Source organism: Labeo rohita, chromosome 1 (genome assembly GCF_022985175.1).
Source record: "Labeo rohita strain BAU-BD-2019 chromosome 1, IGBB_LRoh.1.0, whole genome shotgun sequence".
Taxonomy (NCBI): domain Eukaryota; kingdom Metazoa; phylum Chordata; class Actinopteri; order Cypriniformes; family Cyprinidae; genus Labeo; species Labeo rohita.
In genome coordinates, this window is record NC_066869.1 from 15,199,352 (window position 1) to 15,212,810 (window position 13,459).

Here is a 13,459-nt window from a genome sequence, read left to right on the forward strand (position 1 = left end):
AACGTACTATTGTTAATATACTATTAAATATAAATGAAACCTCAACATATGCCTTAATATGGGTTTGTTTATATTTTAATGTAACTGTGAGGATTTAACCTAAAACTTATAGAAATGTAATCAGGAACAAATCCAAAAATCCTTTTTTTCTATGCAAATCAAATATCAAAATAAACAAGTTAGACTATTCCTAGAGAAACATGACATTAAAAAAAAAAAAGGCAGTTTTATTAAAGAAAATGCATTCAGTGCCATTTGCCTTAATTCAGCCAAATAACAATCAAACTAACAAAGAACTGTATGACAGAAATATATAGTCCTGACATACAAAATTATTCAAAAAATTTCTAATGTCAATCTGGAATAGCAGGAGGCCAGTCGATGTCTACGGACTGAAACACAGAGACAAAGAAATCTTTAAGACGACATTCAGCACTTATAAACATTTCTATCATGCATCCAAGTTCTTGATATTACATAAGAAATAAAACACACCTCGACGTCCAGCTCTAGAATATCAGCGTCGGTTTTCATGAGGTCACAGAGGTTGGGTTTCGTGCGGCCGAAGTCTCCGTGCACAAACTCTTTAATGTAACTGCAGTGTTTTGTTAAGGGAAACCAATGCAACAGTTTCCATAAAAATATGAAGCAACTTAACTGTTGTTTCTGAAGGATCATGCGACACCGAAGACTGGAGTAATGATGCTGAAAATTCAGCTTTGATCACAGGAATAAATTACATTTTACAATATATTCACAAAGAAAACCATTGTAATAATATTTCACAATTTGACTGCTTTTACAGTATTTTGTAAGGATACGTCCCGGCCTGTGTGCACAGTTTTAAGGTGAAGTGGTGTTTGTCCAGGTATATGGAGCTCATGGAGTGGATGAGTCTCTGCCGGACCGCCAGCGGCCGGCGATGAAGGACTCTCAGTGGAGTCTTCTGAGCGATCTTCAGATCCTAAACACACACAATCATCAGCACGTCTCTTCTCACATGTCCAATTCAAACAGATCAGAAAGCTCAGCAAGACCTTAATGTTTCCTAGAAATTCCAGATCACTGCCGTCGATGGCTTTCTGCGTCCAGATGAGGGCGCTGTAGGTTTTAGTCTTCTCCTCTTCACCCTCTTTCATGCGGCTTGTTGCTTCTCTGATGAAATATAGACACAACTTCAAAATGCAGTTTCTTGCATAGATCTCTGACTAACAATGGATATTTGTGCTTATATGACACACACACACACACACACCTTGTAACGATCTGTAGGTCCCGTACTCTAATTTTGTCAGAAGACTTGTTGATCGTCTGCGGGACAAAAGAGAACAGCACCAAAATGCACATTAGCAGGTTTGTGGTTATAATCTTTAAAGCATTTTAACATCAAATGCACATCTGTAATCCACTGAAATGTCCATCTCCTGTTGTTCTTTCATCAAAATCCACTAACATATTTGTTTAGCACTGTTTTGGCTTGTAAACAGCGCTTGATCAGTGCACATTTGTCCCCTAGTTCAGACTAATTACTTTTTCACTGGAGAAAGCAACATTAGAGGACTCTTATATTAGAAAGAAACAACAATTTGAAGTGAAAAATCTCCTAATGATGGATTTTTTCTTACAAACACATAGTTTTTCACTTTACAAGATGTTAACTGACGGACTGGAGTGGTGTGGATTGCTTGTGGATTATTGTGATGTTTTTATCAGCTGTTTGGACTCTCATTCTGACGGCACCCATTCACTACAGAGGATTCAGTGCTGAGCAACGTAATGCTAAATTTCTCCAAATCTGTTCCCACGAAGAAACAAACTCATCTACATCTTTGATGGCCTTAAGGTGAGTGTATTTTAATTTTTGGGTGAACTATTTTATCTTTGAGTGATTGTACCTCCTGTATTTGTTTGATTTCATTTCTGTTGAATTTTGCTCGATGGGGGTTCAGCAGCTCTACAGTAAACGGTCGACCTGAGAAACCACACAAACAACACATATATTATAACAATTACATGACCACATCAACACAAACCTCAATTCTGTAACATATAAAGAAACCAGAAGCAAATAACTTTGGAAATATGCTGTTTCTGTTGCGTTTTACCATTTCCCAGAGTCCTCACGTCCACATCCTCTCGTCCCGAAGATGAAAAGTTAAAACCTACATGGAAGAGACAAGGAAAAAGAGTCTGTTTATAAGCAACAGCAAATCTTGCGTGTCTGAAATCAATCTTTTCAGTGTCTGCAGTGGCATTTGAAAATAATATAAATTCCATCTACAATTTGGGATCTCATGCACAGACGCTTACCGTCAGCTCTGAATGAGGACAGGAGAGGAGCAGCGATCAGCTCCTCCACAGATCCATCCATCCGTCTCTCTCCATCAATCACCCACGGCGTCTGCGGAAGCTCCCGCGAAAACTTATTATACCGACCTGGAGACACAGACCATCAAAAGACTTGGGTCAGTAAGATTTTTTTAAAAAGAAATTAACGCTTTGCATTAAGGACGCAGTAAATTAATCAAAAGTTAATTTATATTTTTAAATAAACGGTGTTCATTTTAGCTTTCTATTTAAAGAATCCTAAAAATATATATATCATAATATATATTAAACTGTTAACATTGATAATATCAGCATATTAGAACGGTTTCTGAAGGATCATGTGACACTGAAGACTGGATTAATGATGCTGAAAATTCAGCTTTGCATCACAGAAATAAATTACATTCTAAAACATGTTCAGAAAGAAAACAGTTATTTTAAACTGTAATAATATTTCACAATATATATAATAACTTTTTAGGCCTTACCTGCTATGAAGACAGACGTGTGGAGACATGTGGTGTCCAGCGCTGTACATCTAGTGTTCGGTTTCTTCGGTGGACATGGGTAATGCCTGCACACAATACATCACAAATTGAAAGGGAACAGTCAAAAACTAAATCTCATGTGAGCAGGAGATTGAAAACACTCACTTGCTAAACTTCTCTTCAGAGATCTTCTCCAGGGCTTTAACCACCGCCATCCTGGTGAAGATGGACTGAGAGACAAAGAGGAACACAACTACGCTACTTATATATTCAAAAAGGCCACTTTTTATTTTACAGGTCAGGAACATATCGAGGACTGGAAACACAACATGCAAAATCATACCGCTTTGTTTTTGGTGGGTTTGAAACAGTCTGGACAGGTGTTCGCTCTGTACAAAGAAAGACACATCAGTGTTAACCAGAAGTGACATCATTTGGTCTCATTCTACATGATGGCAAGACAAGTAAATCTGTGTTTACATTTCACATTTATGCGTTTGGGAGACACTTCAAAAGTCCATTTTCAAAATGTTTTTAGTTGGTAGGCTGGTAGAAATATAAGAGAAATGATTTAACAAACATTTCTTCTCATAGAACCACTTACAAGAAATGACAGTCTTTCTCTGTTTCCGGATGTATAAAGCCGACGCTCACTTCACACGGGCTCTGTGGATCACAGAACCAAGAGATCAAATAATAGCGAATTATTCAGAAAGCCAATCAAGAAGAAGGACTCACATTGGCCACGACAGCAGCTCCCAGTTCCTGTCCGATCTTTCCCTGTACGGCCCACTTGAACGCATCCTTCACCTGAATAACATCATCTTTACCCAGACACATGCTCTTCTCCCTGGAAACACAGCATCATGTGACTTCATACAGATACTGCCGCCACTACTGGGGATGATGGGAAATGTGTGCTGCTTACATACCTGACTTCCTTCTTGACATGCAACCAGCAGGAATGCTGTGGAAATGTACAGAGAAACACTTTTTCGATCAACAAAATAATTACAGAGCCCTGCATCTTGAAAAAAGGCCTAATAATGCACAAAAAAGGCCTAATATTGCCTTAATTGATGATGCTGAGTATAAAAATATCAATAATTCCATCACAAAGTTCCATTATGTTTCAAATGGTTTACAAAATAAACAGATTTTTCAAATTAGATGGATAGACAAATACAGTTGAGGTCAAAAGTTTACATCCCCCTTTCAGAATCTGCAAAATGTTAATTATTCTACCACAATAAGGTGGATTATACAAAATGCATGTTATTGTTTATTTAGTACTGACCTGAATAAGATAATATCACATAAAAGACATTTTCATATAGTCCACAAGAGAAAATAATGGTTGAATTTATAAAAATGGCCCCATTCAAAAGTTTACACTTGATTCCTGTGTTGTTACCTGATTAATCCACAGATGTTTTTTTTGTTTGTTTGTTTTGTGATAATTGTTTGTGGGTCCCTTATTGTCCTGAACAGTTAAACTACTCACTGTTCTTCAGAAAATTCTTTGGTTTTTCAGCATTTTTGCGTGTTTCAGCCCTTTCCAACAATGACTGTGTGATTTTGAGATCCATCTTTTCACACTGAGGACAACTGAGAGACTCATATGCAACTATTACAGAAGGTTCAAATGCTCACTGATGCTCCAGAAGGAAACACAATGCATTAAGAGCCAGGGGGTGAAAACTTTTGAAAGGATTGAGGATGTATACATTTTTCTTATTTTACCTAAATATCATATTTTTTCATTTAGTACTGCCCTTCAGAAGCTACAGAACAAACTTACATGTTTCCCAGAAGATAAAATAATTAAATTTACCCTGATCTTCAAATTCAAAAAGTTTTCACCCCCGGCTCTTAATGCATCATTTTTCCTTCTGAAGCATCAGTGAGCGTTTGAACTTTCTGTAAAAGTTGCATATGAGTCCCTCAGTTGTCCTCAGTGTGAAAATATTGATATCAAAATCATACAGTCATTGTTGGGTTCAAATACACAAAAATGCTGAAGAAGAGAAAAAAAAAAAAACTTGTGGGACCTGAAGGATTTTTCTGAAGAACAGGAGGCAGTTTAACTGTTCAGGACAAACAAGGGACTCATGAACAACTATCACTAAACAACAACACAGCTGTGGATCATTCAGGTAACAACACAGTATTAAGAATCAAGCATATGTAAACTTCTGAACAGGGTAATTTTTTATAAATTCAACTATTATTTTCTCCTGTAGACTATATGTAAATGTCTTTTATGTGAAATATCTTATTCAGGTCAGTACTAAATAAAAAAATAACACGCATTTTGTATGATCCCTCTTATTTTGGTAAAATAATTCACATTTTGCAGATTCTACAAGGGGATGTACATTTTTTACCTCAACTGTAGATGGGGAATTGTGGGAATTGAATAAATAGTTGTAATCTGGCTCAGAGGAAGTCAATAATCATGTGTTGTGGCAGTTTTTTCTGCTGTTTAATTAATACAAGATTTTTCACCTTATAAAAGGTTGTTGAAAGCAAATCCAATTTTTGTGTAGAAGTGTAATGTGCTTGAGCAAAACAGTCACTATTTTGGGAACCAGCACCTTATAATTAGTAAAAAAACAAGTAATCAATGGCAGCAGGACTCACCTCTCTGACGGACAGCTGTGCGGGAAGAGAAACAGTCAGCACTAGACTATCAAACTCGTACTGTTGTTTTTTCACCGCATCTGAAACCTGCAGATAATAAAATCCATAAGCTATGTTCACACAGCGGCAGAATACACAACAGCCTTTTATTATAATAATCACACCTGTTTGGCGAAGGTGGGATCACAGAAGTCCTGCAGGACTCCTAAACAGACGGGACAAATGTCTGAGTCCGTCTGCGCTGGTGTAACAGAATCCTCCGTGCTGCCCTCATCTATTCTCATGCGTTTATTCGGCGGGTCGTCGGGTTTGTCATCACCAGAGGCACTGTGGGACTGCGGGCTGTCTTCCTCACTGATAAAGGCGAGAAGCTCTTTGTGTATGTCCTACAAACGAGAATGTTCATTTATCAGTGACATGTACATACACGATGCAGCTATATCAAACAAAACCAGGCTGAACCATAAGAGACCTCGTAGGATCGTCTGTAAGTGGAGCTGGTTCCCACACAGCAGAAGCGAAGAACGCATCTCACACAGCAGCCCGCACTCAACAGCTTTCTGACAATGGGCCGGTCTTTCTCTTTGAGGGACAGCATACTGCTGAGAAAAAAAACAGAGAATAAATGCCAAATATATCATTAAACATTATGCAAATTTGTGCTAAATAAATGTTAAAACATTTAAAGATATGATGACACGTTTTGGATTAGTTCATATAGGATGTGAAACAGAAGACACAATCTCAAGCCAATTTAATGACACACTAAGACTAGTTTTAATAAAGATATGCTAGTTTGTTAATCAGTAAGTTTCTATGTACAGGTGAGGTCAAAAGTTTGCATACACCTTACAGAATCTGCAAAATGTTAATTATTTTAGCAAAATAGAAGGGACTGTACAAAATGCATTTTATTTTTTATTTAGCACTGACCTGAATAAGATATTTCACAAGAAAGATGTTTACATATAGTCCACTAAAGAAAGTAATAGTTGAATTTATAAAAATGACCCCGTTCAAAAGTTTACATACACCTGATTCTTAATACTGTGTTGTCACCTCAATGATCCACAGCTGTGTTTTTTTGTTTAGTGATAATTGTTTACGAATCCCTTGTTTGTCCTGAACAGTTAAACTGCCTGCCGTTCTTCAGAAAAATCCCACAAATTCTTTGGTTTTACAGCATTTCTGTGTATTTGAACCCTTTCCAACAATGACTGTGTGATTTTGAGATTCATCTTTTCACACTGAGGACAACTGAGGGACTCATATGCAACTATTACAGAAGGTTCAAACGCCCACTGATGCTTTAGAGGGAAAAGCGATGCATTAAGTGCTGGGGGGTGAAAACTTTTGAACAGAATGAAGATGTGTACATTTTTCTTATTTTGCAGAAATATTTTTTTTTTCATTTAGTGCTGCCTTTCAGAAGCTACTTACATGTTTCCCAGAAGACAGAATCAGTTAAATTTACCTTGACATTAAAATTCTTCAAGTTTTCACCCCCTCATTAAAGTCAAAATCTTGGCTAGTATTTGCATGAATTCACATTTATGATGCTTTAGTTAAAATGTGCATGTTTGCTAACACATAAAGGGCAAGTTGATTGCTTGAAAAGCATCATCATGATGTAAGAAAATGATAATATTTCGGATTTTTAATAAAAATCTTTAAGAAAAATGTCTAGATAACACATCATAAAAGCTACATCAGCGCATTTATATCAGAAACACAAAGGGCAGCTGTGTTTTTGAATGAGCTCTCTCTAAACATGCTCGTCATTCAGCTTACCTTCACTAGATCGCTTCAATTGTGCAGTCAAACCTCAGGGAAAGACAGTGAAGCGGCTTCTTCCACGCCGTCCTGACACATGTGTCTATGAACACAGCTCACTGTCTCACTCTACAACAAACTTTGCATTTAACTAATTTATCTTAAAACGCAGAAACTGCGTAAATCATATACAACAAAATTTTTAACACAACATAATCTGACATATATGTCTATGGGGGCGTTGCTGAACCACTATAATATATTTCCTTACTCTGCAACTGCATCTACACTAACGTTAGGCATGTTTTAAGACACCCGTAAACGTCATCCTGACGCGCCGCACTGTCACGCTCGGGGTCCTTTCTCTGTTACTGTCGCGACCGGTGGATCTGGAAGGTTCTGCTTCGGATATACGAGCCGAACGTTATCTGAACCCATCCGAACCGCACAGACGGCCTAGAGAGACCGGACAACGTCCATCTCCGTCTGTGACTTCTGAGGAACAAAATAACATAAATATTAGCCATCATGCCTGAAGCCGCAGCGGCTGTAAACGCATCTAAAAACAAAGGAGGCGCGTATGTGGACCGGGACAAACCCGCCCAGATCCGCTTCAGCAACATCAACGCCGGGAAAGGTGAGAGATCTGGATATTCATGTCAAAGCTGTGAGAAACTCTGACAGGGATTTGTTTTATTGTATTATTGCAGCCCATGACAGAGCGGGAAGCATGAGCGTATAAAAGTCATGTAACGTTACCGTTATAAACATGACGGTATCTGCATAAATCCATTTATCATTTAATTTCTGCAAAAGTGATCGTTATATATCAAACCATTAGAGGAGGAATATGAAGTCATGACATGTTCCTCATAATTACAATGACCACTCACTTGCGTCCATATAAGGTGTGGTCTTCTTTATGACAACACATGACAGAATCAGTCATGTACCCTCAAAGAATAAACATAAATAGTATAAATATAGTCAAAATATAAAAATAAGATGCTATATAAAGTATATATTTTATATACATATTTTTAAAATAGATATTAAATAAAAAAATATGTGGATTACAGGTTTCATTAAGTAAATTCTTTTTTTTTTTCTAGAAAAAGTAAAAGAAATTCGATTATAGTGACTTCAGAACAGAAAATATATTTTATTTCAATTTAAGTAAATTATTTTAATTATAAAATATATATATAATGATATATTTCACATGGAAAAAAATATATAAATTCTATTTCTGTATTAATGTGATATTTCACATTTAAATATATATAATATTTATACAGTATATATTTAAAAACTTTAAAATATATTTATATAATTATATAATTATAATTTGTATATGGGAGCAGGTGTAATGACTGATGATTGAAATTGTCTTTTTGTTTGACAGCTGTCGCAGATGCCATCAGAACAAGTCTGGGCCCTAAGGGCATGGATAAAATGGTTTGTTTTTTACGATTTTCTGTTATAAATCTTACCATATATCACGTTTTTATGCTTACTTTGGCTTGGTTGTATATCAGTGGCTGTATATTTTCAGTGCACTGAGAGAATGTATTTGTTTTCTGCAGATTCAGGATGGAAAGGGAGACGTCACCATCACTAATGATGGAGCCACAATCCTCAAACAGATGCAGGTGCTGCATCCTGCAGCCAAAATGGTAAATGTTTTTTTTTGTTTTTTTGTTTTTTTTTATACAACCTGAAAGTGCTGAATGAGTTTTTGTGTTAGATTGATATTATTCAGATTACATTGAACTTGGTTTCTGCATAGCTTGACTTGCCTGTTTCACTGCGTATGCATTGTGATTCTATCATCTTCCCACTTTAATCAGTTAGCAAATTTTCTAGAATAAATGTTAGTTAACATAATTTGTAATACAATAATACATTTAAGGCAGAACAATGAGATCAGTGCAGCACATCGAGAATCGATTTTGAATCGAATTATGACCTCAAGAATTGAATCAGATCATGAGCTTCCAAATGTTTCCCAATCCTAGTTATTGCACATGTCTAGAGTGTTATGGGATGTTTCTGTGCGTGTTTCAGATGGTGGAGCTGTCTAAAGCTCAGGATATTGAGGCTGGTGACGGCACTACATCAGTGGTGGTGATTGCTGGAGCTCTTCTTGATGCCTGTGCTAAACTGCTTCAGAAAGGTAAGCTTTAGTTATGTTAAACTGAATCTTTATACATCATGCAATATGATATGAATTTCTTTCTTCGGTTGAAGAATGTTGGTAACCAAACAGTTGATGGTAGCCATTGACTTCCACAGAATTTATTTTCCATACTATGACAGACAAAGGGGAACAAGAACTGTTTGGCTACAAACATTCTTCAAAATATCTTCTTTTTTTCTCAGCAGCTGAAAGAAACTCATACAGGTTTGAATATGACAGTATTTTCATTTTTGGGTGAACTGTCCCTTTAAATTGTGATCGATTTAAATATGTCAGTACTGATTTGCTGTGCACTAAGTAATTCAGTCCTCTGATACAGATCTTTCACAGTCATTTTCAACCTTTTAGGGTGTCTTTTGACCCTTTATCATATGTCTTCATATGCTGTAGTGTTGTTTATTTCTGACAAATTATTCAGCATGATCTTTACGGTCTGTGTTTCCTGCCAGGAATCCACCCGACCATCATTTCCGAGTCTTTCCAGAAGGCCGTAGATAAAGGTGTGGAGATCCTGACGTCCATCAGTCAGCCGGTTCAGCTCAGTGACAGAGAGACTCTTCTGAACAGTGCCACAACCTCACTCTGCTCTAAAGTGGTGTCCCAGTACTCCAGCCTGCTCGCACCCATGAGTGTTGACGCCGTCATGAAGGTCATTGACCCCGCCACCGCCACCAGCGTTGATCTCCGTGACATCCACATTGTCAAGAAACTCGGGTGAGACACTGGATAGAATTTAAATATTGCACAGTCAGTTTTTAGGCTTCTGTTTGCAGAAGCCATTTTATTGACATGTTTGTGTTTGCAGAGGGACCATTGATGACTGTGAGCTGGTGGATGGTCTGGTGTTGACTCAGAGGGTGGTGAACACTGGAGTGTCCCGTGTGGAGAAAGCCAAAATCGGCCTCATTCAGTTCTGCCTCTCCCCTCCCAAAACTGATGTATGTGATCATGCTTAAAACTGATATATGAAAATATCATAGTCATTGTGTTAATGTGGTTTGTGTGATGCTCTTGTTGGGACAGATGGACAATCAGATCGTGGTGTCGGACTACGCTCAGATGGACCGTGTGCTCCGTGAGGAGAGAGCTTACATCCTCAACCTGGTCAAACAGATTAAGAAAGCCGGCTGCACTGTGTTGCTCATCCAGAAATCCATCCTGAGGTACAAAATCACCATAAAACTTCATCACACAATCAATGAAATTTTAATTGTGAGCTTGTATAAAACTATTGTTATATAATATATTTTAGGTTATTAGAAAACTGTCAGAGGTTTTCATGGTGTTTGTGATTGCTCTTGTCTTTTAGAGATGCACTGAGTGATCTGGCTGTCCACTTCCTAAACAAGATGAAGATCATGGTGATCAAAGACATTGAGAGGGAGGAAATTGAGTTCATCTGCAAGGTATGACCAGCATATCCAGAGCTTTAGTCTAGTATTGAATACACATTCTGCCTTGCCTGTCACACTTATGTCTTTTTCTTCTTTCCTATTAGACTATTGGCACCAAACCTATAGCTCATATTGACCAGTTCACTCCAGAGATGCTGGGAACAGCAGAGCTAGCAGAAGAGGTTAGCTTGGATGGATCTGGCAAACTAGTGAAGGTAACCTATCTTTTATAATCGAGGTGCATCTGCATGCATCTCCAACTGAACATGTTTTTGTTTTTCTCATGCATACAGGATGAGAAATATAATTTGCAAACTGATATTTGCTTAGATTCTCCATATACGGAGATGCATGTGAGGTTTTTGTTTTGTTTTTTGGTCTGTGCTGGATAATGACAGCAGGGTTTTGTGTGCGATTTGTGTGTGTAGATCACAGGATGTGTAAATCCTGGAAAGACAGTCAGTATTGTTGTGCGTGGTTCCAACAAACTGGTGATTGAAGAGGCAGAACGATCCATCCACGATGCCCTTTGTGTCATCCGCTGCCTGGTCAAGAAGAGGTAACCAAGATTGCAAGGGAGTGTTTTTATGGATTTCTCCACAGATAAGAATTATTATTGTAAGGTGTAGTCCACCCAAAAATGAAAATTTGCTGAAAATGTACTCGCCCTCAGGCCGCCCAAGATGCAGATGCATTTGTTTCTTCATCAGATTTGATGAAATGCAGCAATACATCACTTGCTCTCCAATGGATCCTCTGCAGTGAATGGGTGCCGTCAGAATGAGTGTCCAAACAGCTGATAAAAACGTCGCAATAATCCACAAGTAATCCACACCAGGCCATCTGTTAAGATTGAGATTAACTGGAGGAAGCCTTATAATGAATTATGAAATGGTATTTTGGCCAGAAGAAATGGTTTGAATTTAAAACACCTCAGTTATAGTTGTTTCTTGAGAACACTCAGCTTTTCACTTTACAAGTAATTAACTGATGGACTGGAGTGGTGTGTGTTACTGTAATGTTTTTATCACGTTTGGATTCTCATTCTGACGGCACCCATTCACTGCAGAGGAACCATTGGTGAGCAAGTGATATAATGCTAAGTTTATGTAATGTGGAAGCTGAACAGTAGCACGCTCACTGCATGACAGATGAAGGTGCCGGTCCGGTCACTTGGTCTTAAAATATTCTGTCGTTTTTGGTCATACAAATAAAAGTAATACATCTTTTGAATCTGTAAAGACTCTGTTTATTTGTGTGCACTCTAAATAACAACAAAACATTGCACTTTTGTAAAATAATTCATGAGAACTGGATGCGCTTTCTGCCGTCTCGGTCTCTGTGAACACAAATATTCTCAGATTATGTAATCCGTATGAAACATGCATACAGACGCATCCACTACTGCAGAGATGACGAGTCTCCTTGCTGTTTCCCTCTGACGCATTCATAATTATTATATTTGTCGTGCACTGTGGCAAGCCTTTTTTGCATGCGCTGAAGCACTTATACGGCTATGTATTCAATTAAAGGCTTATTATGATGATTTATATGGTTTATTAATAAACGTGCAACTAATAGTCGACTAATGCTTAAAATGAACGACTACTAGTCAACCAGAAAAACCTTTTGTCGAGGGCAGCCTTATTTTTAGGCAAAACTTTTCAGGTGTTTGTGTCAGTAGAAGCTGTTTGCTAACTCATCTTCCTGTCTGTCTGCAGAGCTCTGATCGCTGGCGGTGGAGCACCAGAGATTGAGCTGGCGCTGAGGTTGGCAGAATATGCCCGCAGTCTGGCAGGCATGGAGGCGTACTGTGTGCGTGCATACGCCGATGCCCTCGAGGTCATTCCTTCAACTCTGGCAGAGAACGCTGGCCTTAATCCCATCTCTACGGTCACTGAGCTGCGCAACAGACACGCACAGGGAGAGAAGACGGCTGGGATTAACGTCCGCAAGGTGTGACTTTCAACCAATAGTACTCATATAGTTCTGACACAAAACATGAAACAAATGTGTGTAACGTGTCTGTTGGTCTCTCAGGGTGGGATCTCTAACATCCTGGAGGAGCTGGTAGTTCAGCCTCTGCTGGTCTCCATCAGCGCACTCACCCTCGCAACAGAAACGGTCCGCAGCATCCTCAAGATTGATGATCTCGTAAGTGATTTGCTGTCTGAGTTTTAAAGGACCCTAAAATTAGCACTGATGGTGACCGTAAACTCACAAGCACTAATGGCTCGTTTCTTCTGCAGGTGAACACGCGATAAAGTGAATGTGATTAGTGAAGGAAGATCCAACCCCATGCTAGCACCCCGATAAGACCAACTGATCTGTCGCTGTCTGTTGCTGTTACCTGGAGTAATTTAATAAAACGTTTTTTTTTGACACAGTAACTCTTGTCTTTCGTTATTATTTGTATTTAATATATGTGGTACATGTAGTAATTTATTTACATGGTGCTTGTCATGATCAGTGCATTTCTGCAGGTCAGTAAGTTTAATCTTGTTAGTTAATCGTCTTATCTGATCAGAAACAGAACTCTGCTCTAAGGCCTGAGAAAGTCTGAAATCAAGATCTGACGATTTGCACTTGTAATCAACAACCTTGCAAGTTAAAACAGTTTTGCATTTTCTAAA

At 38.2% G+C, this 13,459-nt stretch overlaps 2 protein-coding genes across 2 annotated transcripts; one reads left to right on the forward strand and one right to left on the reverse strand.

Annotated features, from left to right (window-relative positions):
* Positions 1-208: 208 nt before the first annotated feature.
* On the reverse strand, positions 209-7,513 carry pus10 (pseudouridine synthase 10). The gene is made up of 18 exons (XM_051115646.1): positions 7,251-7,513; positions 5,932-6,061; positions 5,624-5,845; positions 5,460-5,546; positions 3,749-3,783; positions 3,555-3,666; positions 3,421-3,482; positions 3,160-3,205; positions 2,982-3,046; positions 2,817-2,902; positions 2,311-2,436; positions 2,106-2,162; positions 1,896-1,972; positions 1,256-1,311; positions 1,038-1,155; positions 822-964; positions 496-595; positions 209-392 (listed from the first exon to the last, which is right to left on the reverse strand). The coding sequence occupies exons 2-18, from the start codon at positions 6,055-6,057 to the stop codon at positions 354-356; spliced, it is 1,557 nt and encodes a 518-aa protein (XP_050971603.1). The 5' UTR covers positions 6,058-6,061; positions 7,251-7,513; the 3' UTR covers positions 209-353.
* An 83-nt stretch (positions 7,514-7,596) lies between these two features.
* Positions 7,597-13,216, forward strand: cct4 (chaperonin containing TCP1, subunit 4 (delta)). Its single transcript, XM_051115634.1, has 13 exons — positions 7,597-7,869; positions 8,638-8,690; positions 8,819-8,908; positions 9,300-9,408; positions 9,882-10,146; positions 10,238-10,370; positions 10,456-10,595; positions 10,742-10,838; positions 10,931-11,041; positions 11,255-11,385; positions 12,548-12,782; positions 12,867-12,980; positions 13,076-13,216. The coding sequence occupies exons 1-13, from the start codon at positions 7,761-7,763 to the stop codon at positions 13,088-13,090; spliced, it is 1,602 nt and encodes a 533-aa protein (XP_050971591.1). The 5' UTR covers positions 7,597-7,760; the 3' UTR covers positions 13,091-13,216.
* The last annotated feature ends 243 nt before the right edge of the window (positions 13,217-13,459 follow it).